The sequence below is a fragment of the Syngnathus floridae genome, chromosome 20 (assembly GCF_059516105.1).
Source record: "Syngnathus floridae isolate MCC-2025c chromosome 20, RoL_Sflo_1.0, whole genome shotgun sequence".
Taxonomy (NCBI): domain Eukaryota; kingdom Metazoa; phylum Chordata; class Actinopteri; order Syngnathiformes; family Syngnathidae; genus Syngnathus; species Syngnathus floridae.
Genome location: NC_142432.1, coordinates 6129186 through 6153031, shown reverse-complemented (window position 1 = coordinate 6153031; position 23846 = coordinate 6129186). Strand labels below are relative to the sequence as shown.

Here is a 23846-nt window from a genome sequence, read left to right as displayed (position 1 = left end):
CCCACCGCCCGCACTCCGCTTATTAGCGACATCCATACAAATGAAGCGGACCGGCCAGACGGAAGGACAAACAGACGGACGAGCTCCAGTGGGACTTGATGTCGTGGGCACCTCCCCCGCCCGCCCTCCCACCTTGGCGACCATAAAAAGCAGCCCAAAGCAAGAGCAGAAGGAGGGACACGCACACTCCCAAAAAGTTGTCTGTCACGCAAATGTTTGGAGGAGGACACTGCCACGCCACGGAGGACACCAGACACCCACAAGAAGAAGAAGAAGAAGGAGGAGAGGGAGAGGAGGAGGAGGAGGGGGAGGCAAGAGGAAGAGGCGCTTGCATCTCACGCCTGCGTGCACACGGGCTCTTCCACCAGTAAGTGCAAACAAAAAGACACTTTTTTTTTTTTTTTTAATATAAACATCTCTGAAGCTGGGCCAGCTATGTCAAAAGTGTGCTTGAGCTCCTGTTACCTTTTTGTTTTTTGCAGCAAAATGTCCAGCAAAGCGACGCTCGCCTTGCTCATCTATGGCATCTTCATGCGCCACGGCGGCGGCAGCGGATCGCACCTGGGGCTCGCCTTTCCCCAAGTCACGTATGTAGAAAAAAAAAAAATTCTCTAAAAGCTTTCATTATTTTTACCTGGCATTTGTATGATGATTATGATGAGCATGACATTTATAGCCCACTACTTTCCAGTTATTTTCCAAATTAAAATTATTCTAAAGACTTTTTTAATACTATATTTATTGACAGATTTGTGCTATTTAATATTTTTGTAGTTTGCAAATTCATTTATAATTTTGTCATTTTTTACAAATATTCTTCTAACATGTTTTAAAATAGTATATTAATTCATTTATATTGTTTTTTGTTTTTCAGCACTCGTTTAAATTTAAAATTCTCACCCCCAAATTCCACCTTTTTTGTTTGGCTATTTTAATCTTATTTAGATCATTTTTTTTCTTCGGTTCATCCGATCGGGCAACAAATCCATACTAAGTGGTCTCCAAACATCCACCAGGGACAGGCAGCCACAGTAATGAGATTTACATGCATGCCAGACCACTGGATGGATAACCCACCTGCTCAAAAAAACAACAATAAAATAATAAAGGATTGACTTTTTTCGTTTCCGTCTTCCCGTCGCTTGCAGACTTGAGGGCGAATTGTACGACGGAGACGGGAACTCGCTGCCGTCTTTGGATTACGACGGGCAGCAGCTTCAGGTGAGAAGTCCAGCCATGGGGACGCAAGACCACGACGTCTTCTCCTTGTATTACCCGCCGCCCGATAAAAGGTACGACGGGACCGAGCCTGAAATTCATCGCCCTTTCTAATTATTATTTTTATTACGTGGGCCTTGGATTTTATTTCCTCAGGACGGAAAGGCACGCAGACGGCATGTTCAACAAAGCGTACAGGAAAGCGTTGGGACAGTTGTCGGCCAGGAAGTATCTTCATTCTCTCATGGCCAAGCGGGTCGGGTAAGATGTCAACGTGGTGTGATTGTTGCACGACGTCGCATTTGCTCTGAAGGGAATTAACCCCGTCACGATTTTGCTCGTCTCTTCCTCTAGCGGGAAGGCGCTGGACGACAACGGCGAGCCGCTGTCCAAGCGTCACTCGGACGGCATCTTCACGGACAGCTACAGCCGCTACCGCAAGCAGATGGCGGTCAAGAAGTACCTGGCCGCCGTGCTGGGCAAAAGGTACAGACAGAGAGTTAGGAACAACAAAGGACGCCGGCTGGCTTACTTGTAGCACCCCCACCCTCACTGAAATATGTCAAGCGCTTTTCGTGTTTCTTTATGTATGAAGGAAGCCATTAAAAGGAATATTTTGATAACGATGCCGTTTTATGGACTACTTGAGAAGTGGGGATGTTTTGTGTGTCAATTGCAAGGGGGAATAAATGCTTGAAAAGACAATCAGCGTCTGTGACATTAAGCTGCTGTAGTTGTGTCGTTTATCCACAGCAGACTCGAGGACGTAGATTTGCGCGGCGTAGACTTTGACGCCCTCCTGGACGGGGAGGACTTTGAGGCTTTTTGGGGGGACTGGCTCAAACGGCTCCCCCCGAAATTCCCGGTGAGTCATATTTTTAGAGGGAAGCTGGGCTTCTGGTTCTGGCCCTCCTCCCTTTCTCCTCGCATTCTCCCCTTTGCTGAAATGTCTTCAGTGTGAGGATTTCTTGAATACGTTTGGGGTCTTTGGGGTCCTTCTTCCACAAGTGAGCTTAAACCTTCCGCTCTTGTTCAGTGCGAATGTTGTGTTTATGTGTGTGTGTTAATAAGCAAACAAAAAAACACCCGCCTCTCTCTGACCATCTAACAAGTATGATCACTGTTAAAAGATGAAGTGGCTAAAATTAAAAACCCAATTCTTTTTTTTTTTTTTGCTTAACTACAAACAAAATCAATACTTGTTACATGGTTGTTCCTAGCGAGAGACGCATGAAGTTTGCACCTTCTGGTTCCACTTCTGTGCTTCCCTTTCTCACCTTTTCTCAGAAAGACAATGTTTTTTTAAAAAAAAATGAAATGCATGATTAAAATGAGAGAAAGAAATGTTCTTACCTTCTGCAACACACACACACGGCACACATCAAGCATCTCCTGACCGCAGCATAATATGAATGTAAACCAGCCAAGTGAGTGGCTCTTAATGTCCTGCTTGACATTTTTACTTAATTTAATTTTATGATTGTGCACTGAGACAAACTGTGGAGGAAAAGCAGCGAGACAAAGTGCAAGTGAATTTTTGACTTTTTTGTGTGTGTGTGTGTGTGTTGACTGCTTTGCACTCTTCTGCAGGCTTTGTGACACAGGAAGCGGTTTTAGCGGCTGCGCTACCTTGCATGGACCTTTTTTTTTTTGTCTAATTGCCCTGATGGCTATTTAAGAGGCCCTACAATGCTGCACACGATCAGCTCACATTCCCCCCCCCCCCTTCCTCATTGTCAAGCATTTTTTGTTTGTTAGTTTGGCCATCAAGCATGAATTCCCCCCCCCTCCCTTTTTTTGTGCGTGTTTTTAAGCGAAGGCAAGGAAAAATCCCTCGTGTACAAAATGAGCCAATAGCCTTACAAAGATGACGCTCAAAGATATATTTCAAGTTCTATTTCGTGTGATTATTCTGATCATTACTAGTAGAGGATCTGGTTAAGTGTTGTAAAATTTGTTGGAATAAATTTTTGTAAACAACAACAAAAATGCTCTGATCTTGTTTGAATGTGAAACACTTGAGTTCAAGCAAAAGGTTAGTCCTAACGGCCGGTTTCCATGGTGACGTCGACACCAGTTGGTCTGTCGTGACTGTCCTTGTGGGACAGCACTGAAGTGGGGGGTCGCCACACTTCAAACCTCCCAGCGAGGAGGCCGACAAGTAAAAAAAACAAAACAAAACACTTCTGACGACAGGACAAAGTGGACATGTTGTTCAATCTCGGTTCAATGCGGAGGCTGCAGTTGAAGGATGATGATGTCATCACGCCACATAAACATTACACCAGTTCATAATGTTCCATCCATCCATTTTGTTCGTCGCAGTGTGCCCTGCGATTGGCTGGCAAACGGTCCAGGGTGTCCCCCGCCCATTACCCAATGCCTGCTGGGATAGTCAAAATAAAATGACTGACAACCAAAACAAAACTCTGCATTCTAGGCCAGATCTGCTTTCAAAATTAAATAAATTAACTGGCAAACAAATGGAATATTGCGAGCCAACGATGAGCCGCGTGCTTGTTCCAGTAGGAGATCAAATCAACAGCAATCTGATCTAAGAAGATGTGAGGAGTAGGAGGGGGGTTCCCGCACGCCTGTGGAGACCCCCCAGGAAGCCCCCCCACTCCATCCCCACCCGGGTGAGCAGCAACGAGTGACACCTCTAAAGTGCCAGTCCGAATTACAGTTCTTGACAGCAAAAAAAAAAAAAAAAGCCCGACTCGGACAAACTTCGATTGGCGGCCAGAGACCCTCCTTTCCCCATAACCCAATCAACTTCTGTTGCCTAGCAACCGCTTCCCGGTAGGACGCTCTCGCCATTGGATGACCAAAGATCACGTCCGGTTGATCTCGCTCGGACGGCTTCCCGTCACCGCTTTGACCACCAAAGCAAGGACATGATCCTTGTGAAACGCATTACAAGGTGATAAACACAATCATAAACCAGCTGTTGCGCAGGAAAAGCTCATTAAAATTAAATTAAAGCTTTATTTTCTCTGAGTATTTTATTGGTGCCACGCTGGACAAATTCAAGTTTTACAGCAATAATGTTGACAGTAAAAGCACGCAAGAATAATTTTTAAAAAATGGCTGACGTTTCCATGCGTGATAGACACGCCTACCAAATTTCTGGCTAAGTGACGCTAGCTTCGGGGAAGAAAAGATGGCGGTCAGAGTGAAAAGATCGATGAACCTTCTGGCGATTGCTCCTTCCTTGCGAAGATCATCTAAACGAGTCCACTCCGGAATCAGTTCTCTCGCTCTCGCGCTTGTTCGTCTTCATTAGCGCTTTCCTGGGACTAGCGTCTCACGCACACACACACGGGTGAGGAAGTGCTAATTGGTGAAAAAGCATTACACTCGGGAGAAATTAATTTTCTGTCACATGTAGTTAGACACGCAGACTGCATTGGGAGTAGTCGACAGTTGAGCAAAAATATTGGGACACATTCTCGCGAGGAGGATGTGCCTCATTTACTTGTATCATATTTTCTACTTTGCCACAGATGCCCACAGTCTCCTCTTGGATCAAATTTGTGTCCATGCTGCCCGTGGATAAGAAGTACAGAAAATGCAGCAGAGGATACGGCTTGAAGTGCAGAAGGTAAACACATGCTAACATTAGCTTGCCCACAATCTCCACTTTTCTGCAGCATGAACGATGGTACCATCGTTGGTTTCTCATTTATCTTTAATTGCTGCTCTCAAATAGCGCGGCTATCTTTAGCCATTTGCACTTCATCTTTGCTGACTGATCCCGAAATAAAGTCTCGATTTTTTTTTTTTTTTCCCAGCCGTCACTTTTTTGAGCAACTACGTGACTGCAAACGTCAAGGTTATGTTTGGCTTGTAATTGGATGGTGTCCACTCACACACGCCTGATTCATTCCGTTGGTCACGCTGGCTTCGTTTAGTTCCGCAGTTTGGAAATACCCTTGGTACATTTTTTTTTACATTAAAAATAGAATTTCATGAAATAAATAAAACATTGAATATGCTCTAAAAATAATAAATACTTCAAATTGAAAAAACATAATTAAAGAGTGATTGAATTATCAAATAATAATCCCAAAACTAATCAAATGTATTTTTGGTCTTTATTTAGTCATCCAGGTGAGGCTCTTCTTCCCCTGCCTGCATGTCCCCCTGCCCATTGAGAAAAAAATCGTACAGTATATAAAGTCTTGTTGTTGCCGTTTGATTGTAATGAAAACTCAGCGGGTTGACGAGCGCTCAAGCGGCTCAGCCGTAGGACGCTAATTGCGCTTTGGCATCGCACACATTGACGACGGCTACGCTCACCAGCTTTCTCCTGCAGGCGGTCCATCGTGAGCACAAACAAAATGAGGTCGACCATCATTTTTATTACATACATTTAGAATCCAATCAAAGAGCATTTTAATATATTTTAAAAACACAGATTTTACTATCATCGAAGCATATGGGCTGAAAGGATTCCCTTTCCTGTGGAAATTCATCAGGAGAGAATCCAGTGTCGATTGAAGGAGACGTGGCGGGCGGGGCCGCAAGGGCACGCTGACACGCTTCCCGTGTGGCGCCATAGCACAATGGCTGCCTTTAATCTCGCGTCTGTCGCCGGCATCCCGTCAGCTTCAAAGACCCACTCGGGTCCGACCCCAGCGTGTCCTTCACGAGCGACATCGTTGTTGTCTACCCGTCCACTTACAAATAACCCAACTTATGAGCTTTGGGGATACAGGTCTTATGGAAAATTCCTTAAAGTTGCAAGATGATCGACTTCTGAGTGCTCATCGTCATCGTCGGGGGCATATTTATTTTACAAAAGTGTCCAAAAAGCAAAATGTTCAGGGAATGGATTTCAGAATTAAACCAAAAAATTGAGAAGAAAACACGTTCAAGAAGTTGACCGAATTGTGTCCCTCAAGTTAACTCAAATACGTAAAAGACGCTGCCGCCTTTCTTCAGTTTTATTCAGCCTTTATTCGTTAAGTCTTTTTTTTTTTATCAGAAATTAAAAAAAGTTCTTGAAAACAGAAAAGCTTGTGTCGACACTCGACTCGGGGAGAAAGAAGTAACACGTCTTCTCCCATCCTCGCCTCTCCAGTGTCAAGAGCCTCGTTTGCGTCCTTCTTTCTCACGTCTCCACGGCAACGGCGGCAGAGCTGACATGTACGCCGACTTTGTGACACGCTCAAACTTGGCCAGATTGGACAAGAAGGCCTTAAAAAAAAAAAAAGCAAATATGTTCATTGTTGGGTGTTAATGACAGCAAATCCATGAGCAAACTTCAGTCCGAGCTTCCAGGTACTGACGTGTTTCCGTGGCAACGCCGTTCTGCCATTCAACTGCAAGCATTTCAATACATGCACAAATAAGAACTAATCACAAAAGCTCAAGGTTCTGGAGTGAGAAAAAAAATGTAAGACACGCACACACGTCAGATCGAAGTTATGCACGATTAGTTATCCGGCGACCCGAAGCCAAAATGGAATAATAATATCTAATCTTATATTTTGCTGTGCAAATATTATATATATATATATATATATATATATATATATATATATATATAAACACAAAATGACTCATCGCAGCTTTTATGCAGAAAACTCTGCAATGTCTGCGAAGTCGACTCTTTTACCTTACGCAGCTTTTGCCGCTAATTGGTCTTGGAATAATTCTGATCGATTTCATAGCAGACATGAGCAAGAACGTGGAAATGACTTTTTGCTGCGAAACTCGAAAGGTTAGGGATCGGCGCGCCGGCCGGCCGACGCTAATGACGTCCGGCATGTCCATCAGTGGCTTGTAGCGACAGTCACGCTTGACTCTGGAACATGCTAGCCGTCTTTTTCCGCATAAATTAGCTTCTCTTTGTGATATTGCACACTTTTTCCAAATTCTTAATTACCGTATTTTCCAGAGTATAGGTCGCACCAAATATAAGTCGCACCAGCCATAAAATGCACAATAAAGGGGATAAAAACATATATAAGTCGCACCTAAGTATAAGTCGCATTCGCAAAATCCAATACCAAGCACAGACATTAATATGCAACATGCTGAACGGTATGGTATGCTAACGTTACATAAACAGATAAAAGAGGAACTGAGAACGTGCCTGATGTAACATATTAGAAGTTATTCAAATAACTATAACATAAATAAGTTTATCGAACCATCTGTGTCACTCCAAATCATTAAATCCATTGAAATCTTTGTTCTCTGTGTCACTCATAAACAACTCCACTGACTCCGGAATAATGTGTTCATAATTTCACATATAAGTCGCTCCTGAGTATGAGTCGCACGCCCAGCCAAACTATGGAAAAGATTGCGACTTATAGTCCGGAAAATACGGTAGTTTATACGATAGAGGCAACAAAAAGGAGCCCTCGCCTATGTCGTCAAATCAAGCTAGCTTGTTTTCATCGACCGGGCTAGCAAGTGTAATTCCCTCGATGACCAAATCACAGCGAGACAGAAACTTCCAAGTTTTGTTTTCTTGTGTCAACTTAGAGGACGTCTGCATACACGTGGATCACTGGCAACTCATTAATTAAACGTTTACTCGCTGTGGTGCCTGAGTCGCCGCTGGCATTTTGGAGGAGATGAAAGAAATGTCAGCGGTTACTACTTTTCATCTTTGACCACCGAGTAGCGAGCCGCCGAATCTCCCGGGTAAAACCTGCGACCAAATTAGCAAGTTGATTTGCATATCAAAAGAACGCGCGGTACCAACGGCGGGCGGGAACACCGCCGGCCAATATCGCGGACGTGTCAGTCCTCGTTCAAGTGTGCCTAATAAAGTGTCCCGTGTGTCTTCTGTGTGTACAAAGAAGGAGACGTACAATCAATATTGACTCAATGTGGACTGGATAAAGGATACGGGTCAGTGGGAGGAGAACCAGCCCATAAAGTGAAGCGATTGCGGTTCATTAAAGCCTTTTGAATACGTGCGGCTTATCGAGCTGCTTATTTACCGCACCTCATAAATGATCACCGGCACTTTAATCGTCTTGTTGTCGTGAGGACTGCAAAGAGAGATTTTTATTGTCCTTAATTGCTTGCACGCTCCGGCCATCAGAATAATCAAATTATAAAAAAGGCGGGCCAAAAGAAAGTCAATGCTTTTTAAAGGAAAGTATTTCATTTTTTTTTCACCGGCAAATAATGGCAAATAATTAACAAATAAGAGGTTAAGAAGGTGTGCCTCAGAGCTCCTATCTAAGACATATTAAATTAGTGAATTGCACATTTAAATGCGTGACGCTTCATTTTTTAGCTGCTGTTTTGGCGTAGCTTCGTTCGGATACGAGGCGTGAGGGCGACATCATCAAATCGTTTTTCTCAGGTTCCGCCGTCCGACGGTTCGTGTGACACGAGCGAGGCGGCGCATCCCGTGCTAGCGCTCGAACCCATCAGCGTTTCATTCTCAGAAATGGAAGAGAAGCTTTTCTTTTTTCCTGCGGGGAAAAGGCGAACTATTTCCCAAAAGCAGCCTGTGTACCATCACCTCTCAAAAAAGCTTTTTATCTTCCCCGAGATATGAGATCTTTTTCCAATTCTGCAGCCTCCCTGATGATCGTGATAATGATGCTTTCCTATTTTTCGCATCTGACGAGCCAACACGGCCATCCCTCACTATTTATTCTCCTATTTAAAAAAAAAAATCAAACACATTTATCAGTCTTGTCATGCAAACTTCCTTGCTGAGAAATCCAGGTAAAATATCTCAAAGGAGTCATTAATTGTGACATTTGAGGTGTAAGATGGGGAAAATGGGACTGCTTCAACAAAAAGAGCGGAGGTCCAGCTTATTAAAATCTATACGCCGATTATTTAGCGGGGTAGGGCGAAGCATCCCCTGGCAAGGGGCAGCCGGTCGACAGTGAGCCATAAAACAATTAGCTAAAGGTCATACATCAGAAATCAGCTCATTGGTCAGAAGCATGGGACAAAAATGGCTGAAATAACAACGCTTGAAGGCTAAAGACATAAAAGATGAGAAAATGACAGAAAAAGGCCAATGTGGAACAGGGGAAATAAGTTCGAATGATATTAATTACGCAATTCAATCTGTCAAGCGAAAAAGTATAAGAAAACGTTTGACATGCTGCTTGAATTTGGGCAAATGTTGCCTCATTATTCAGGAATAACAAATTTGTTCACCTGACATTTAAATCCATGATTCTCCCTCTTAAATAAGACAGGCGACACGAGCACTTGGAAATGGTGTGCCACAGGGCTCCTATCCAAGTCCCCGACAGTTTGTATGCTAACAATGGATGCTAACAATGTATATAATTTTTTTTTTTGAACATGTGAGAAAAATGAGAAAAAAATAGTCATGTTCCCAGCAATGAAGAACTTTGATGATGAATTGATATTTTCACACGGTGTGTTTGTAAATCAGCAAGATTTGTTGTCACTTTGTGTGTGTTGTTCATCTTTAAAGGTTGCCTGATTTATGAAAGAAGTTCATCATTTTACGCTGTTCCCTTTCTCCACGCACTCAACAATTGCTATTTTCCGTCTGTTTTATGTCCTGATGCAGTTTTATATCATGGCTATGATTTTTTTTTTCCTCGCATGGGAGACAAAAATCATGTCTGCGTTCACATTGGCACCATCTGCTTGAATCCCTGCTGGATTGAAAAATGAGCAAGTAAATCACCAGATTTGCCTTGTGATTATTTTGCTGTTTTGACAGTTTTGTCCTGCTGATGCACAATTAATTAAAACCTGCACTTTTTTTGTTTTTTGCTGCTTCAACAAAGGACAATGAAAACATGGCAAATCTATGTGGCTGGCGCTAATTAGTGTCACATTTCGATCGTGCTTTAATCGAGTGGCGGTCCAATCGCTAATGAGGAATGTCTCGGGGCTGCGGGTAGCGAGGGGAAGATGAAGTACAGGTGGCGTCTCGTCTAATGACATCCCCGGTGGATGACTACATTACCCAGCAACCCCCAGGCCGGGGACAGGTGGACGGCTTGACAGCAAACGGATCGTTAATGGGAATAACGACGGCCTTAATGAATCGCCTACTTTGTTTGGTCTCCTAATTACAAAATCTCGTATCTATTTAGATCGTTATTTGTATTTGTTGATATTGTCAATTGTTTGTGGATTATACTTTTTTAAGTATCGTACACATTGTAAACAAATTTAAAATAAATTAGAGGAGGGGGAAAATTGTGCGAGAACCCCGAGGGAGGTAACATCATGTTCCATTCCGTCACGGCGGATTAGCAAGCGGCGTTGGCCACTCGCTCGTTTGCTTCATTACAATTTCAAATATTTGATTCCAAATCGCCTTGCGCTTTCGACGGTAATCGGACAGGAAATGCCATTTGTGCATATCAGCAAATGTGGCATTCAATGAGCAAACACGCCACAATGGATTTATACAGACAAAATCACAGTTTAGCAAGTCAAACTCATGCAGCAAATAGAAGATTACTTACGACAATTCACAGTTCACCATTCACAAATTTACCTATTTGCACTTTTTCGACAAAAATATTTTTTACCACAGAAATTCAATATTTGGGACGTTGCAAGGTTTGCGTCAAAATATTTATAATTATAATAATAAATACTAAGAAGAATAGTATTTACCTACAAAATTAAATTTGTTTACAATTTTTTTGCATGCTACAGTGATCCCTCGCTACTTCGCGTTTTGTTTATCGCGGCTTCACTACATCGCGGATTTTTTTTACCAAATAAAAAAACAATTTAAAAGTCAAAATAAAACTTCTAAATTGAGGAAACGTGTCTTAACTTTAGGACAATGTAGTATTGCTCCAAATGTTCGTTTACATTCCTTTAGAAGTCCTTTTTCGCGTGTTAGCACGATCGCGAATTAGCATCTTTTCGCTAACTCGTTAGCCTGCCCAGTACTTCTTGTTGGTGACCGTACTTCGAGGATTTCACTTATCGCGGGTGGTTTTTGGAACCAATTATCCACGATAAACGAGGGATTACTGTATACACAAAAAATTATAGCCAATATCCATTAACTCTGGCATCAGCAACATCATTATCTCATTAAGAGCACCGGGGTTTAATCGACATTTTAATAATTGATTGATACACAACAAGAACAAAAGAGAGCAAACATTTTGTGGTATGTTTTTTAATTTCATCATAAGGTCCGCGGCTTCCCACCGTCTAATTAAACTCAAAGCCCCAAATCCAGGCAATGATGTCACAGGGATTATTTATGTGGAAGCCACCAGAGAACAGGACAAAACTTCAAAGTGAACTCACTGGCTTCCCGTCAGATGCAAAAGTGTACAACATCTCATCAAATTGCCTCTTTTTTTAGCGTGCCATGGAACACACATTACGTGACCTTTGACTCCGGGGGGCGCCGCTTGTGCCACTTTGACGGAAAAGAGACGTGTCATCTCGGCGGCCACGTCAGGATGTTGCTGTCCTTTTGCACACGACCCCCGGTGACCACTTCGAGCGAGCCGGTGCCCAACTCGATATTTTCTTTTTTCCACTATGTGGTGGCCCGCCGAGAACGCCACGAGAGCCCTCGACAGCGAGGACGGAAAAACGAGGGAATGAATAGAGGCGGGTTTATCTATCGCCGGCTGTGTCAATTAAAGCCAAGGCTTATCAAAGCCATTCGATTTGATTAAAATGCAGCGCACGCTTGACAAGCCAATAACCTCTGACAGATTCATTGAAATTTGACAGACGGCTCCGAGCCACTAAACAAACCTCGGCGGAGAACAGCTGCGCGCACGCCAAGCTGGAAAACTCATAACGTAGTCGGCCCGCACCGCGCTCAGATTGTCTTTCAGACAGACAAGAATCGGCGTTGAGGCTTGCAAATATTCTGCTTCATTGTCATTTAAATGTGAATAAAATACTCATTACTTTTCCATATGATCCAAAACGGCAGCGTCTAATGTGATTCATTTTCTTAAATCACGTTCTTTGATATCCTTTTCTTGATGCGTGCAATGTCAAATTTTGCAACCCTATTATTAAATTTTTGATTTTTCAAATTGTCAAATTTTAATTTCATACACGAGCTGATGTCATGGAAAAATATTCTGTAAGTCACGATGGTCTAATGTGATTCATTTACTTAAATCACGTTCTGTGATTTCCCTTTCTTAATACGTTCATGTCAAATTTTGTAACTATTATTATTACATTTTTGATTTTTCAAATTTGAAAATTTGAAAATCTCAAAATTTTCAAATTTTCAAATTTTAATTTCATACACGAGCTGTCATTGAAAAATATTCTGCAAGTCACGATGGTCTAATGTGATTCATTTACTTAAATCACGTTCTGTGATTTCCCTTTCTTAATACGTTCATGTCAAATTTTGTTACTATTATTATTAAATTTTTGATTTTTCAAATTTGAAGATCTCAAAATTTTCAAATTTTAATTTCATACACGAGCTGATGTCATTGAAAAATATTCCGCAAGTCACGATGGTCATCAAACCTCTTGAAACAGTAACAAAAAAAAAGTCTAGCCACATTTGACTGTACCTAACATGCCATGTTTTTATTTTGCCACAGTCTTGCTACGTCAGAGCCCACCGAAGACCTGCCAGCGCTCCCCGTTGCGGTCAACCCCAAAGGTGCCAACACCCGCCCACACACACTTTGCACTAAAGCAACACACGAGAGACTTTCAATTCAGACAGACCTCCCGATTGTTTTATATCCCGTCAACTGTGTGTACTTATTTAGCAAAGCAGAATAACTATATGAATGAAAAATAATGAAGTCTCGTACTTAATTGTCTTTGCTTGCAATTTCCCGTGAGGCTCCTACAAAGTGTTTGCAACAAGAAGCTTTTCATGTTTATTTTCTTTATTGCAAACAAGGCACGATAATATACAATCTCAGATAAGTGATTGTCTCGTTAAATGCGCTTCCACGTGCCGCGCCGTTCGCTCCAAGAGTCATAAAGTTTTCGTTTGTTCAAAACATCGGCGTCCACATTTATGAGCAACTTTCTCATTAAGTTGTGTCCACATCTCAGATGATTTATGACTTGATGACCAGCACATGTTCTTGACATTATTTCCTGTTATTCCCGCTTACGTCAAACTGCTTCTTTTGTCGGAGCGCATTTTATCATTTGATTTGCCCCCTTCTGTTAGCGTTCTCCCATTTTGGCGTCAAAGCGCTTGAAAATGAGCATTCTCCAGTCAAGTGCAACACTTGAGCTATTAACTTTGATTATTGCCAACATGTTGCTTCACGTCCGAAGGGACAAAAGAGAGAAATTGTTTTCGTGCTTCATCAAAAAATGATTTTTTTATGTGTTAAATCACATTTGACTGGGAGGGCCATGTAAAGTTCTGGGAACAGGAAGTTGGTCTTGCTAAAGAAGAGACGAAAGAAAAAAAACAATAACAGAAATAACAGTGAAAGTCAACGATGAACAAACGTTTCATGACGGCAGTGTAAGATTTCACTCGAGTCTGCGAGCGAGGAAAGTATCGGAAAGCGCCATTGAGAGCTTATTTGCGGAATTGATTACGACCTTTGCGACCTTTGCGAGTCGGCGGGAGGGAGGCGGCCCGACGGTATTCCCCCGATGACGCCAGATGAGAACGGCTCCCGCCGCCGCTGTCACGTATGTCAAACAGCCGGGGGTCCCCCCCGAAGCGTCGGCGAGATGCCAACAGGCTTTTGAAATACGGGCAAGTCATAAGACATCTTATCGGTGTCTCAAAATGGACCATTGAGAAAATTCAGCAGAGAAGCCTCGCCATGAATACATTTAATAGAAACGTCTGAAAAGCTCAATTTCCTGCCAGCGCCCATTTAACTGTCGCTCTGTCTGCAAAATGTCTGCCCGTGTCTCATATTTGGGCTGACTTCTTTTCAAACTTATGAAGGATTCGCCGACACGATGGTGAAGACTGACAGGTTGAGGCTCATGAATATGGATGGAGCCGTCCATCCGACTGCAAAAGTCGGGCTTGGCTACCTGATAAGACCCCGTCAAGGTGTAGTTATAGATATCAAATTATCTCGGCAGTGTAGATTGCCGTTTGTCGTGTACCGTAATGCGCCGATTGAATCGAATGATTCGATTATCGTGACTAATCGTGCAGTTATGACAACCTAAAAATATCAGATTCTTTTGCGCCCCAAAAAAATTATTACAAAAAATCATTGCGTGACTTTCTTCTGCCTCCTGGTCATATTGCATGTAATTCCACTTTCGGACACTAGGTGACGCCACACTCTTGTTTACGTTCGCAAAATGTGTTCATCCCATGACGCACAGAGAAATACGTCTCTTTTCCAAACCTTCCATCAAAGTGTTGTGCCGCTGTGTTGAATCAGATTAGATGAAGACGCTTGAAAAATTCATTTCAAAAGAACAGTTTGCTTTGATTGGGAACTGAATGAATCCTTTGAAGCCTTCAATGACGTCACTGTGCCGAAAATTGATCATTTTTAATGTTTCATAACCCTTTGGTCTCCCTCGAGTAGAACACAAAAAGAGAATAAAAATAAAACCGCCTTTATTGTCGTTCCAGGCGCACCTGCGATAGGTGACAAATCTGATCAACATTTGTTAATAAGTTTAGCCCTGCTAGTTTATTCTTTCCAATTTAATTTGATACAGGACAGTATTCTAGAGTGCCAGCTATTTTTCCTCCTCCATTCCTTGGGGATTCACTGGCAGCCAACCACAATGCTAAAGTCTTTCGAGAAGTTGGACGGGTTTTCCTCTCTGTAGATAATTGCTAATTGGTGTGTGTGGTGTCCACCTCCGGGCAATTGCATATTTAATGAGACAGTTGATTGAACATGGGGTCAATTTGCGGCCTTGAGATGTGGCTTTAGCTATTGCTCTTAGCGCTTCCCGATCCCATACTGTGGTCGCCATTAAACGGACTAACTCATTTGTGTCAATGATGTGTCATCATGAAAAGTCTCCGGAAAAATCAAACATCACCTAAAAGGCGAGCCGGAGGGAAGCGGGTGGGGTTGTGGGGGCCCGGTGATTCGTCTTTCTCTGGCGCCGTGGAGATGACCGTCGGTGACATCACTCGGAAATGTAAAAAGGCTTTTAAAAAGAAAAAGAGAGAGGGCAGGCTCACAAGATGGAAAAAAGAAATGTCAGTTCCCTCAGAAATTGTGTGAATGCAAAGAGATGATGTCATTGAGATCGAAATGGCAAAGAAAAACATTGAATGGAGTCAAAAAGGAACAAGCACTGAGATCATTTGCGAATGTTTATTAAAAAGTTAAAAGTCCCGTGTCGCTGGTCCGGAGCGGCCCTCGGGCGGCCTTAGCGTGAAGTAGCTGCTGTGTTGGAAACGGAGCACCTCGTTGCCCCAGCTGGTCCAACCCGCTCGCAAGCTTCGGGCAAACAGCTCCAGGCACTCGCCGTCCGCTTTCATGTACGGTTTCAGCACCTCTGCGGAGCAAACGGGCGGGCGTCATTAGAGCATCCCAAAAATAGCTTCAATCACTTCTTTCCATTTGCATTCCTTTTTAAGAAAAGAGCTAGATTATATAAATCAATGGATGTTGTTTTGATCAACCCATTTTGTGCTTCACAGGTTCCAAGTGAAAACAAATGACGCCATACCACAACCCCCCCCCTCCCTCCCCCATCGCATTTATAGGACAGTGCCTGGCGCTGACCTTGAGCCTCAGCACCTGACAATCGCACCTCCTCCGCCAACATGCGGTGAGTGAATAAACGCCAGAGGACCGCGGGGGTCTTCTTGGTGTCAGTGCGAGCTTTGACGACCTGATGCCAGACATGTAACGGAGTTTCCCCCTCTGTGGCCCCCAGTGACGAGCAAAGGCGTCACTGACAGGAACCCCCATGCGGGAGGGGGCGGAGCTCGCTTCAGGCTGGCACGACATAAACATCAAAAAAGAAGTGACACTCCCTCAAGGATTGAGTGCGAGCGTTGGTGGCTCATCACTGAGCGATACGGTGCGACTGCGCCCCCCAGTGGCTGCAAGCTGCGTGGAAGGTGACGTCAAGCCGATCGTGACGGGGATCGATCCGTTCGCTGGCCATGCCGTGACGTGCTTTACCGCCCCCTTTGCTCTGCCTTTGGGCCTAACTCATCGAGAATAGTTGGCAAATCGATACGTGTTAGCTCATCCGGCCTACTGAGGAAAGGCCAAAGAAAGGACCAAATATGAAATAACAAAAAGAATGCAGTCTAGATTACTACGTTGGCCAGGCAAGTGAACGAGAAGCAAGCGCCCCTTTTCTTTGTCAGTTTTAGTCCCTTTTTTGTCATTTCTCACCAAAAATATCTGGAGCCTCACTTTGCACAGATCAATGATTTCCCAAACAAAAGATTAGTTACACAAATGTCTGAGTGGATCATCACTCAAGAAAAGAAGATGCAAGCAAGTTTGAGCCAGTGGGAAAGCGGTTTTGCAGCAAGAAAGAGTGGAGGGGCTCATTGATGCTGCTACAGTGCCCTCTAGTGGTCATGTCTAACAACAAGTAGATGACGTTTACCTGCGAGTGACGGTTTGTGGGAGTGAAGAGTCGAGGGGATGCTGACAATCAGCTGCTGATCTTGCACGGGGGTGACGCCGCCGACGCAACGCTCTAAGGGGCTGATTTCAAACAGTCAAATTCATGTTTAAGTTTTATTCTTACGTCGAGGCCGCAAAAAGAAAAGTCACCTTGAATGTCCGCGATATCGCCCCAGGATCAGCACCTCGTACGGTTTCTTGTGCGGTGAATCCAGCGGGAAGACAAACTGACCATCTGCAGTCACCTAGGAGGGAAAAAAAACTCAATGGAGGCTCCTGCAACTTTTAACCTTGCTAGTGGACCAGAATCAAGTGCCAAATCTTGAGCAAGTGGTGCTCAGTGCGACCTCCAGTGGACACATTGTGCAACAGTTACTTTTATTTGGAAAACGTGCAGTAAACGACACTTGTGCCTTCAAAGCACAGTGGCGGGACGATTTGCGTGTTTCCCCACCTACCTTGACCCAGAACCACTGGGCCACGGCCTCCACCCCCCAGTGCGGGTACAGCTCGTGGCGGACGAATCGCAGGTGGCTGGGTCGGTTGGTCACCCAGGTGACCACCAGACTATTGAGGGATGCCAACTGAGGGATGGGGAGTCTTTTCAACTGAGATGAAGGCAGACAAGCGTACCTTGCAGGACACAAACCATCGACTCAAAATGGCGGACTTTATTTTTTGCTTTTATGTGTAGGGTGTCCAAAATGTACCTACGACTCCTTTTGGCAGATTTGTTTTCCCATGGTGGATCCATGACGATGACGTCAAACTTGTGTCCATCTGCGTGGGGGGGGGGAATCAAGCACCTTTGAAAAACTTCTTTTCATCATTTGGATTTTTAGACTCACATCGGAGGAGCGGGTGCATCCGGGAGAAATCCGAGAGCAGGAAGGCCGCACGCGGCGGAATAACATATTCCTCCCCCATCAGCATCGTCACTGCCGCCTGTTCTGCTGGGTTCTCCGTCACGCGGGAAAACAAGTCCAGATGGGACGTGTCGCCACTGGCGTCAAGTAACTGGACGCAGTTCTCTGGGTCCTCACCGTCCATCAGAGGAAGTTCTTTGGCCATGTCGCACAAACTCGCCAGGTTACACTCTGCACAGAGTAGGGAGTCCATCTCAGCATCCGCCCCTTTATGCAGGTAGCCCAAAAGTGTGGCAGACTCCACTAAAGACTTGGTTCCGTCCAGGATGATGGATCGGACCTGCATCAACAAAACGACATTTTGAAGGACTTTCTCCTTCCCAAATTGAAGGCAGAGCTTTTATATTGTTACACTCGCCACTCAAAAAGTTGGGCATTTTAGGAGAAATGCTTACGTACCTTCTCATGAAAGGCCTTCGAATCGAGCTCTCCTTGGTTGAGCTCACTGCGCTTTCGTTTCCGCTTCTGAAACGGAATCTCAATGAATATTGACCACTGCCCTTTTTGTGAAAGTAATATCTCTACTTCTTTAACCCAATGCTGGAATATTGTAATGTTGCGATTTGCCTCCCCCAAGACATCAACATGACCGAGACAACAGATTTATTAGTTTCTACCTTCTTAGCACTCTTGTGCAGCTGCAAGTCTTCCTGGTTTTCTGCATGCACTGAAGCTTTTTGTATAATATTACTGATTTTATTGCTGTTGTTATGATTGCCATCGCCATGACGTTTTAAAATCCGGAAGTATTGCCTTTTAAAGCGTGCCTTGAATTCTGACTTGAGCTCGCCATGCTGTCGAAAGCAGCGCACGTAATCCTGGTCGATGAGCGAGCAGGCGTCCAACAACCACCCGTGTGTGTCCTCTACCACCACCGACATTGTCCAGCTAGTCGGCTTTAGGAAAAGGGCAAAGGTGGCCTTCGGTTTGTTCTTTTTATTGAGGTTTGCTTTGGGCCACACAGGGCGCCGCCATTAGCCCCAAACACAACATTGGGATGCTGCATTCTGTGTCACTCGGAAATTGGAGATCTCATTCCTTCGCTCCAGTAACTCACAGGTAATGCTATTTGTGATCCTGAAATTCGCCGTTCTTTAGCCCTTTGACATTAAATACATTTGTTGATAAACAGCATACTTATTTTGGTCGTAAGTCTTGTTTTTGTTTGCTTTCCACTAATCAAAATTATGAGCGTTTTACTTTTTCATTTTTACTGTAATGCAGCATTGGAACCAAGCAAGCTCATTGGCTTTCGCGTTGTTTCGTTTTTTATTTTTTGTTGGAAACCTTTATTTACAAAAATGCACTGCCATATTAAATACAAAAATTGCACTGTAAACTCAGAAAAATATAAACTACTGTAATAAGTACGCGGCTTGTACATTCATGCAGCGAGTGAATAAAAAATATTAACATTTTTTCTCACTATTTGGCGAGTTTACGCACAAGACTGACAGTCACGTTAAAACTCATTAATCAGTCACATTAACACATTGTAAACTCTTTTTTCCACGCAGCTCTCTGGTCGGTATGCATAAATTTATACCCTGAATTATTGGAGAATGACGTCATGAAAAGGCGTGTAATGTGGGGGTGTCCTTCATTCATTGCTGGTGGTGGGGGGGTACAGCGGTACACCCCATACAGACTCTGGAGTGGAGTTGTCAGATTCTCTCTGCGCTGTCTTCACAGCTCACTGGAGCGTCGGACACTTGGTCCAAACTGATTTTGGGACACTTCATGCCACCATGCAGAAGTATTTTATCTGCGTCCTGCCTCTCGCCCTGCTTTTAACAAGCGCACAAGTTTCACAAGGAACCCCCTTCCGACATGGGGGCGCGCACTCGGCCTCCGACATGCGCCAAAGAAACAAGTAAGTCCACTTTGCTCCCTTGTTTTTATGGTGCATAAATGGCGAGCGCCCGTCGCGCAAGCGGGCATGATAGCGTGATTAATGGAGCGTTTGCCGCCGCAGAAACTGGTGCGCACACGTCGTGCACAAGAACGTCAGCTGCGCCGTGGTGGCCGGATCGGAGAGTTTTGCGCAGCCGGAGTTTCTGCCTTGTCCACCGGAGATGATCAACTGTGCACCTCACGTCATGTAAGTCTGAACTCCATGATTTGTGTAAGGTGTTGGTCACGTGGTTGGATGGGACCTGGATGAGTGATGATGCTGACGCTTTTGTTAGTTAACTATTGTAAATGAATTAAATGCCTGCTCCATTGCCACATGTTCCCTAGATACCGGACTCACTTCAGGCCCATGTACAAGTTGGACTACAAGACGGTGACGGAGCTGCAGTGGAGGTGCTGCCCAGGCTACCAAGGCCACGACTGCATGGAGGTGAAAATCGGCATCAAGCTACCAGAGCAAAACACCGAAAATCTGCTACCGATATCATCTAGACGCATTTCACCCAAACCTACGGAGCAGGGGGATCGCCCAGGGAACCATCCGTGGCGAGGTCTCAGTGGTGATCCTCGCCTTGAGGATGAGGTGCAGCGGCTCTCCCAGATGGTTCTGGACATGCAGGCCAGGATAACTGACATGTCCTCCAACCTGAGGCTGGACTTCCAGGAGGACGCAAGCAAGATGCTAGCCGTGCTACTGGAACAGACGCAACAGCCCCCCCAGCCTGCCAGAGGTGCCGAGACCAGGACCTTGGATTTGCTCTCAGTGGATGATCTTGTGAACAAGATCAGCCTCTTGGAGAGCAGAATTGACACCTGGAACCATCTGGAGGAACGTATCAACCGACATGACGGGCAAATTCAGCATCTAATGGAGGAACCACCTTCACTCCCGTCCCAGGGCGACCTGCGGGCCTACGTGGACGAGAACATCCGCGCTTTGAGGAAAGAGCTGATGGAAGGCATGGATATCAAGCTGGCTGACCTGAAGAACTCGTGCGACTACAAGATCATGTCCATGCACCACGAGTGCGAAGACCAGGAGGAGCATCTCCTCAGTTTGACCGAGCGCATAGACTCCAATGAAAACCACTTCCACCAACAAATCCAGGAGCTGAAAAATGAGCTGAAAGAGTCACAAACCAGACTAATTCCGGACTGGCTTGTGGACAAAGTCGAAGGCCTAGCGAACTATTCAGTGATGGACAGAGTGAACTCCTTGGACTTTGGACTCTGCAAGGCAAACCTGACAATCTTGGAGAAGAGTCAAAAGACCACTTGGGAGAAGCTTCGAGACATTGAGAACCATCTTTGGAGCATGGAGACCCTACGGGGCGAACTGATCGCCGTCAAAGACCGCGTGGGGGTGCTGGAGGACCTCGAGTGCAGCAGGTTTCTGTCCGGAGCCCGGGCAGTCACCGATGTGAGGCAGTTGAAGATCGAGGGCTGCCGGAAGGTCCAGAACCCGATCGTGGACGTAGCGAGGGATCTTCAGATCCGGACGGGTAACTTTTATTTTTAGGTGTACTTTATAAAATTGTTTTCTGTTAGCGTAAAAAGCAGGATTGAAGAGAATTTGACATTCAATAATCTTTAGCAAAATCTAGGCTCAACTGATCTGCTTCCGATTTTTATTCTTTCAAAATTAGTCTCGATTAGAAGAGTCACCATCTAGTGGTTAACGGTGGACTTACACACCCCCACACCAAGAAAAAAAAAAATTGGCAAAACAATAGTTAAACAGACAAATTGCAAAATAGTTACTCACGCTTTTGCCGAGTCCTAGTTAAGCCCCCAAATTGCGGGAGCTTGTTTACGCCTTCTTGTAGTGGCACTCATGAACGCCCCCGCAGCTTCCGTCATGTGGAGGCCAGATGCACCCTGGAGTATATCAACTCATCAACAACACATAAGACACCCTAACCCCCGGGCACACCAAACAGGAGACCAGCAGAAGCACATTAAAGACATACTAGCAGCATACCAGGCGAGTGCACATGTTCCATCAACATGTCTCTGCACGCTCCCCCCAAGGCTTGTTAACGACACAAATCAATGGAACATGTTCTGTTTCACGGGTCGGCCATTAAAAAGGGCATCCGCCGTAAAAACTGTCCCTACCAAATCACACGAGCGACTTGCTGTGACAACAAGATAAAAGTCACCACAACTAATGAAAAACAAGGACAATTTGCAACATGCTACTTGTTTTGGAAATCATGAGACACAAATTGGAAATTACAATCAGCTTGTAAAGATTAAGAAAATGAATCACATGGAGAAAAATGAGATGCGATTTTTCCAACAAAGAAAAATGAGGACATACTGTTTTGTTTTATGTTTTTGAAAAAGTTGGGCCTCAAGTCAAGACTTTGTTTCGCCATTGTTTGAGGTGGTTGCACTGATTCTATTTAAGAAGGAGGTGTCACTTATGTCGGGTCCATTTCAGGCCTTCCAAGGAGCTGCGGGCTGTCCAGTCTCGTCACAGGTTGACGGGGTTATCGCGCTCGGCCGCCTTATCTCCAGTGCGACCTCCACTTTAGCTACCCAAATGGACGTCCTTCTTATCAAGGCGCTGACCTTTTGGCTAAATTGCTCCAACAACAAGCTCCCTTATGATTCGGAACAAAAAAAGGTTCCCTGAGAAAATTTAAAGGAAGTTCTTTCCAGCCTCTGTAGATAAACTCGACGTCAATCTGTCTCCAAAATTGAGCGTTTACGAAAGTCGGCTTGGTGTAAACAAAAGCAACTTTGCTAAAGTGGCTGTGATGTTTGTTTGGAAAAATAAACAAGCGGGAGGTTTTCTTTTCACTCGCTCGCAGGAAGCGGCGTGATTGAACACACATGTTGCACTTTTGAATGGCGTCCACTTGTGTTGAGCAACGCCTTTTGGCTTGGACACGTGCGTCACGCCTCTCCGCATAAACGACCCCGTTGCTGTTTTGTGCAGGCAGTATCGTAGTGAGTCATGGCCTCTTGGCACCAATTGGATTTTGTGCAAAAAGTCACACCGTTGAGATGAATTGACGAAATGTACTCGACAGGCATAACGGCGGACATAGCGGGAGCTCCTCTGGCGGTGCCCCCGCAGACGTCGTCAGGACCCCGGGGGAGAATGACGTTGTCGTCCAAGCTTCCCAAAGGGACGCACGGAAGCATGGCTCCCGTGCTCGGCTTCGCCGGAGCGCCGGGTGACTTGGCCAATCAAATGTCTTTGTTTTGTTTTGTGGTGAAGCAGCATGTGACTCCGTGCTTCTCGTCTGTTAGCTGCGCCGACTAAACCGGCTGAGCCGCTCCCACCCGCATCTCCCCCGATTTTGGGTATGTGCTGCAATTTGTTTTCTTCGCTTTCATTCAATACTTTAGGAAGATTTTTGACATTTTTCTGTTTGTGACACAGATGTGGTCGCACAGCACAAAGGCCACAAGATCTCCTTCTCCGCCGGCCTCACGTCGCCGCCCTCTCACGGCGAGGCGGGCGTCGTCCGATTCGACGCCGTGCTGGTCAACGATGGAGGCCACTACGACCCCAGGACAGGTGAGCGCAATTCGAAATGAAAAAGATTTCATGCCGCAAATCCAGTTCGATGCACTGCGCCTCCGTTGTACCTGACTTGGCCACCAGGAGGCAGTAAAGTGTAATGCAGGCGCAAATGAAGAAGAATAGCCTTCAGTAAGTTCCACGAATCCCCTAAGAAGGATCTCTGTGTTGCAAGGTGTCTTTACGGCACCCATGGACGGCCGATACCTTTTGAGCGCCATGCTCGCCGCTCTGCCCGGAATCAAAATGGAGGCGGTCCTGTCGGTGGACCGGCGCATCGTCCACAGGTTGGAGTCCACGGCCGGAACAACCCCCGAGCTGTCCTCCAACCTCTGCGCCCCCGCCTCGCTCACCCTGGTGGTGCCCATGAGGCGGGGCGAGCGGGCAACAGTGGCGCTGACGAGTGGGAAGCTCGCAGACGCAGACTCCGCCCACATCCTGTCGTCCTTCAGTGGCGTCCTTCTCTACCCGTCTCATCAGTAGCCATGCCCGCCTCTTATATACAAGCTGGAGAAAGCCAAAATGTAAAAGAATGACATCCAATATTTTTGATGAACGACCAAAGTGCAGTAAGTGACTCATTATTTGGCACCTTTCAACCAAAGTGGAAGTTTCCCAATAAGTGATGCAGTCCATTTTTTGGTAGGGTTTCAAATTAGTGATCCATAACCATTTTTTATTGGGGTTTTTTTGGATTGGTGAAAATAAAGATGTTTGCTGAACATTCAAGTTGCATTAATT

General features: G+C 45.0%; 3 protein-coding genes across 8 annotated transcripts; 2 read left to right on the top strand and 1 right to left on the bottom strand.

The window, feature by feature from the left end:
• Nucleotides 1-200: 200 nt before the first annotated feature.
• adcyap1a (adenylate cyclase activating polypeptide 1a) lies at nucleotides 201-3195 on the top strand. Of its 4 annotated transcripts, none has more exons than XM_088363350.1 (7): nucleotides 201-367; nucleotides 483-587; nucleotides 1149-1292; nucleotides 1375-1479; nucleotides 1573-1704; nucleotides 1975-2083; nucleotides 2809-3184. In XM_088363350.1, exons 1-7 carry the CDS (start codon nucleotides 213-215, stop codon nucleotides 2815-2817), a joined length of 759 nt encoding a protein of 252 aa, XP_088219476.1. In that variant the 5' UTR covers nucleotides 201-212; the 3' UTR covers nucleotides 2818-3184. The 4 variants fall into 4 exon arrangements, with proteins under 4 accessions (XP_088219476.1, XP_088219475.1, XP_088219474.1 ...); XM_088363349.1 differs by having other exon boundaries at nucleotides 1972-2083; nucleotides 2809-3180; XM_088363348.1 differs by having other exon boundaries at nucleotides 1975-3195.
• Nucleotides 3196-4305: 1110 nt separating this feature from the next.
• On the top strand, nucleotides 4306-23829 carry emilin2b (elastin microfibril interfacer 2b). 3 transcript variants are annotated; one of them, XM_088363134.1, is made up of 13 exons: nucleotides 4306-4543; nucleotides 4725-4822; nucleotides 11537-11687; nucleotides 12762-12823; nucleotides 15779-15909; nucleotides 16018-18712; nucleotides 19346-19526; nucleotides 19629-19754; nucleotides 19895-21069; nucleotides 22609-22755; nucleotides 22832-22885; nucleotides 22965-23102; nucleotides 23281-23829. In XM_088363134.1, exons 7-13 carry the CDS (start codon nucleotides 19402-19404, stop codon nucleotides 23586-23588), a joined length of 2073 nt encoding a protein of 690 aa, XP_088219260.1. In that variant the 5' UTR covers nucleotides 4306-4543; nucleotides 4725-4822; nucleotides 11537-11687; nucleotides 12762-12823; nucleotides 15779-15909; nucleotides 16018-18712; nucleotides 19346-19401; the 3' UTR covers nucleotides 23589-23829. The 3 variants fall into 3 exon arrangements, with proteins under 3 accessions (XP_088219260.1, XP_088219259.1, XP_088219261.1); XM_088363133.1 differs by lacking the exon at nucleotides 11537-11687; XM_088363135.1 differs by lacking the exons at nucleotides 4306-4543; nucleotides 4725-4822; nucleotides 11537-11687; nucleotides 12762-12823; nucleotides 15779-15909 and having other exon boundaries at nucleotides 15923-18712.
• On the bottom strand, nucleotides 15435-18658 carry mettl4 (methyltransferase 4, N6-adenosine). The gene is made up of 8 exons (XM_088363136.1): nucleotides 18271-18658; nucleotides 18053-18118; nucleotides 17576-17933; nucleotides 17438-17507; nucleotides 17186-17360; nucleotides 16878-16972; nucleotides 16708-16808; nucleotides 15435-15633 (listed from the first exon to the last, which is right to left on the bottom strand). Exons 1-8 carry the CDS (start codon nucleotides 18532-18534, stop codon nucleotides 15461-15463), a joined length of 1302 nt encoding a protein of 433 aa, XP_088219262.1. The 5' UTR covers nucleotides 18535-18658; the 3' UTR covers nucleotides 15435-15460.
• Nucleotides 23830-23846: the final 17 nt, after the last annotated feature.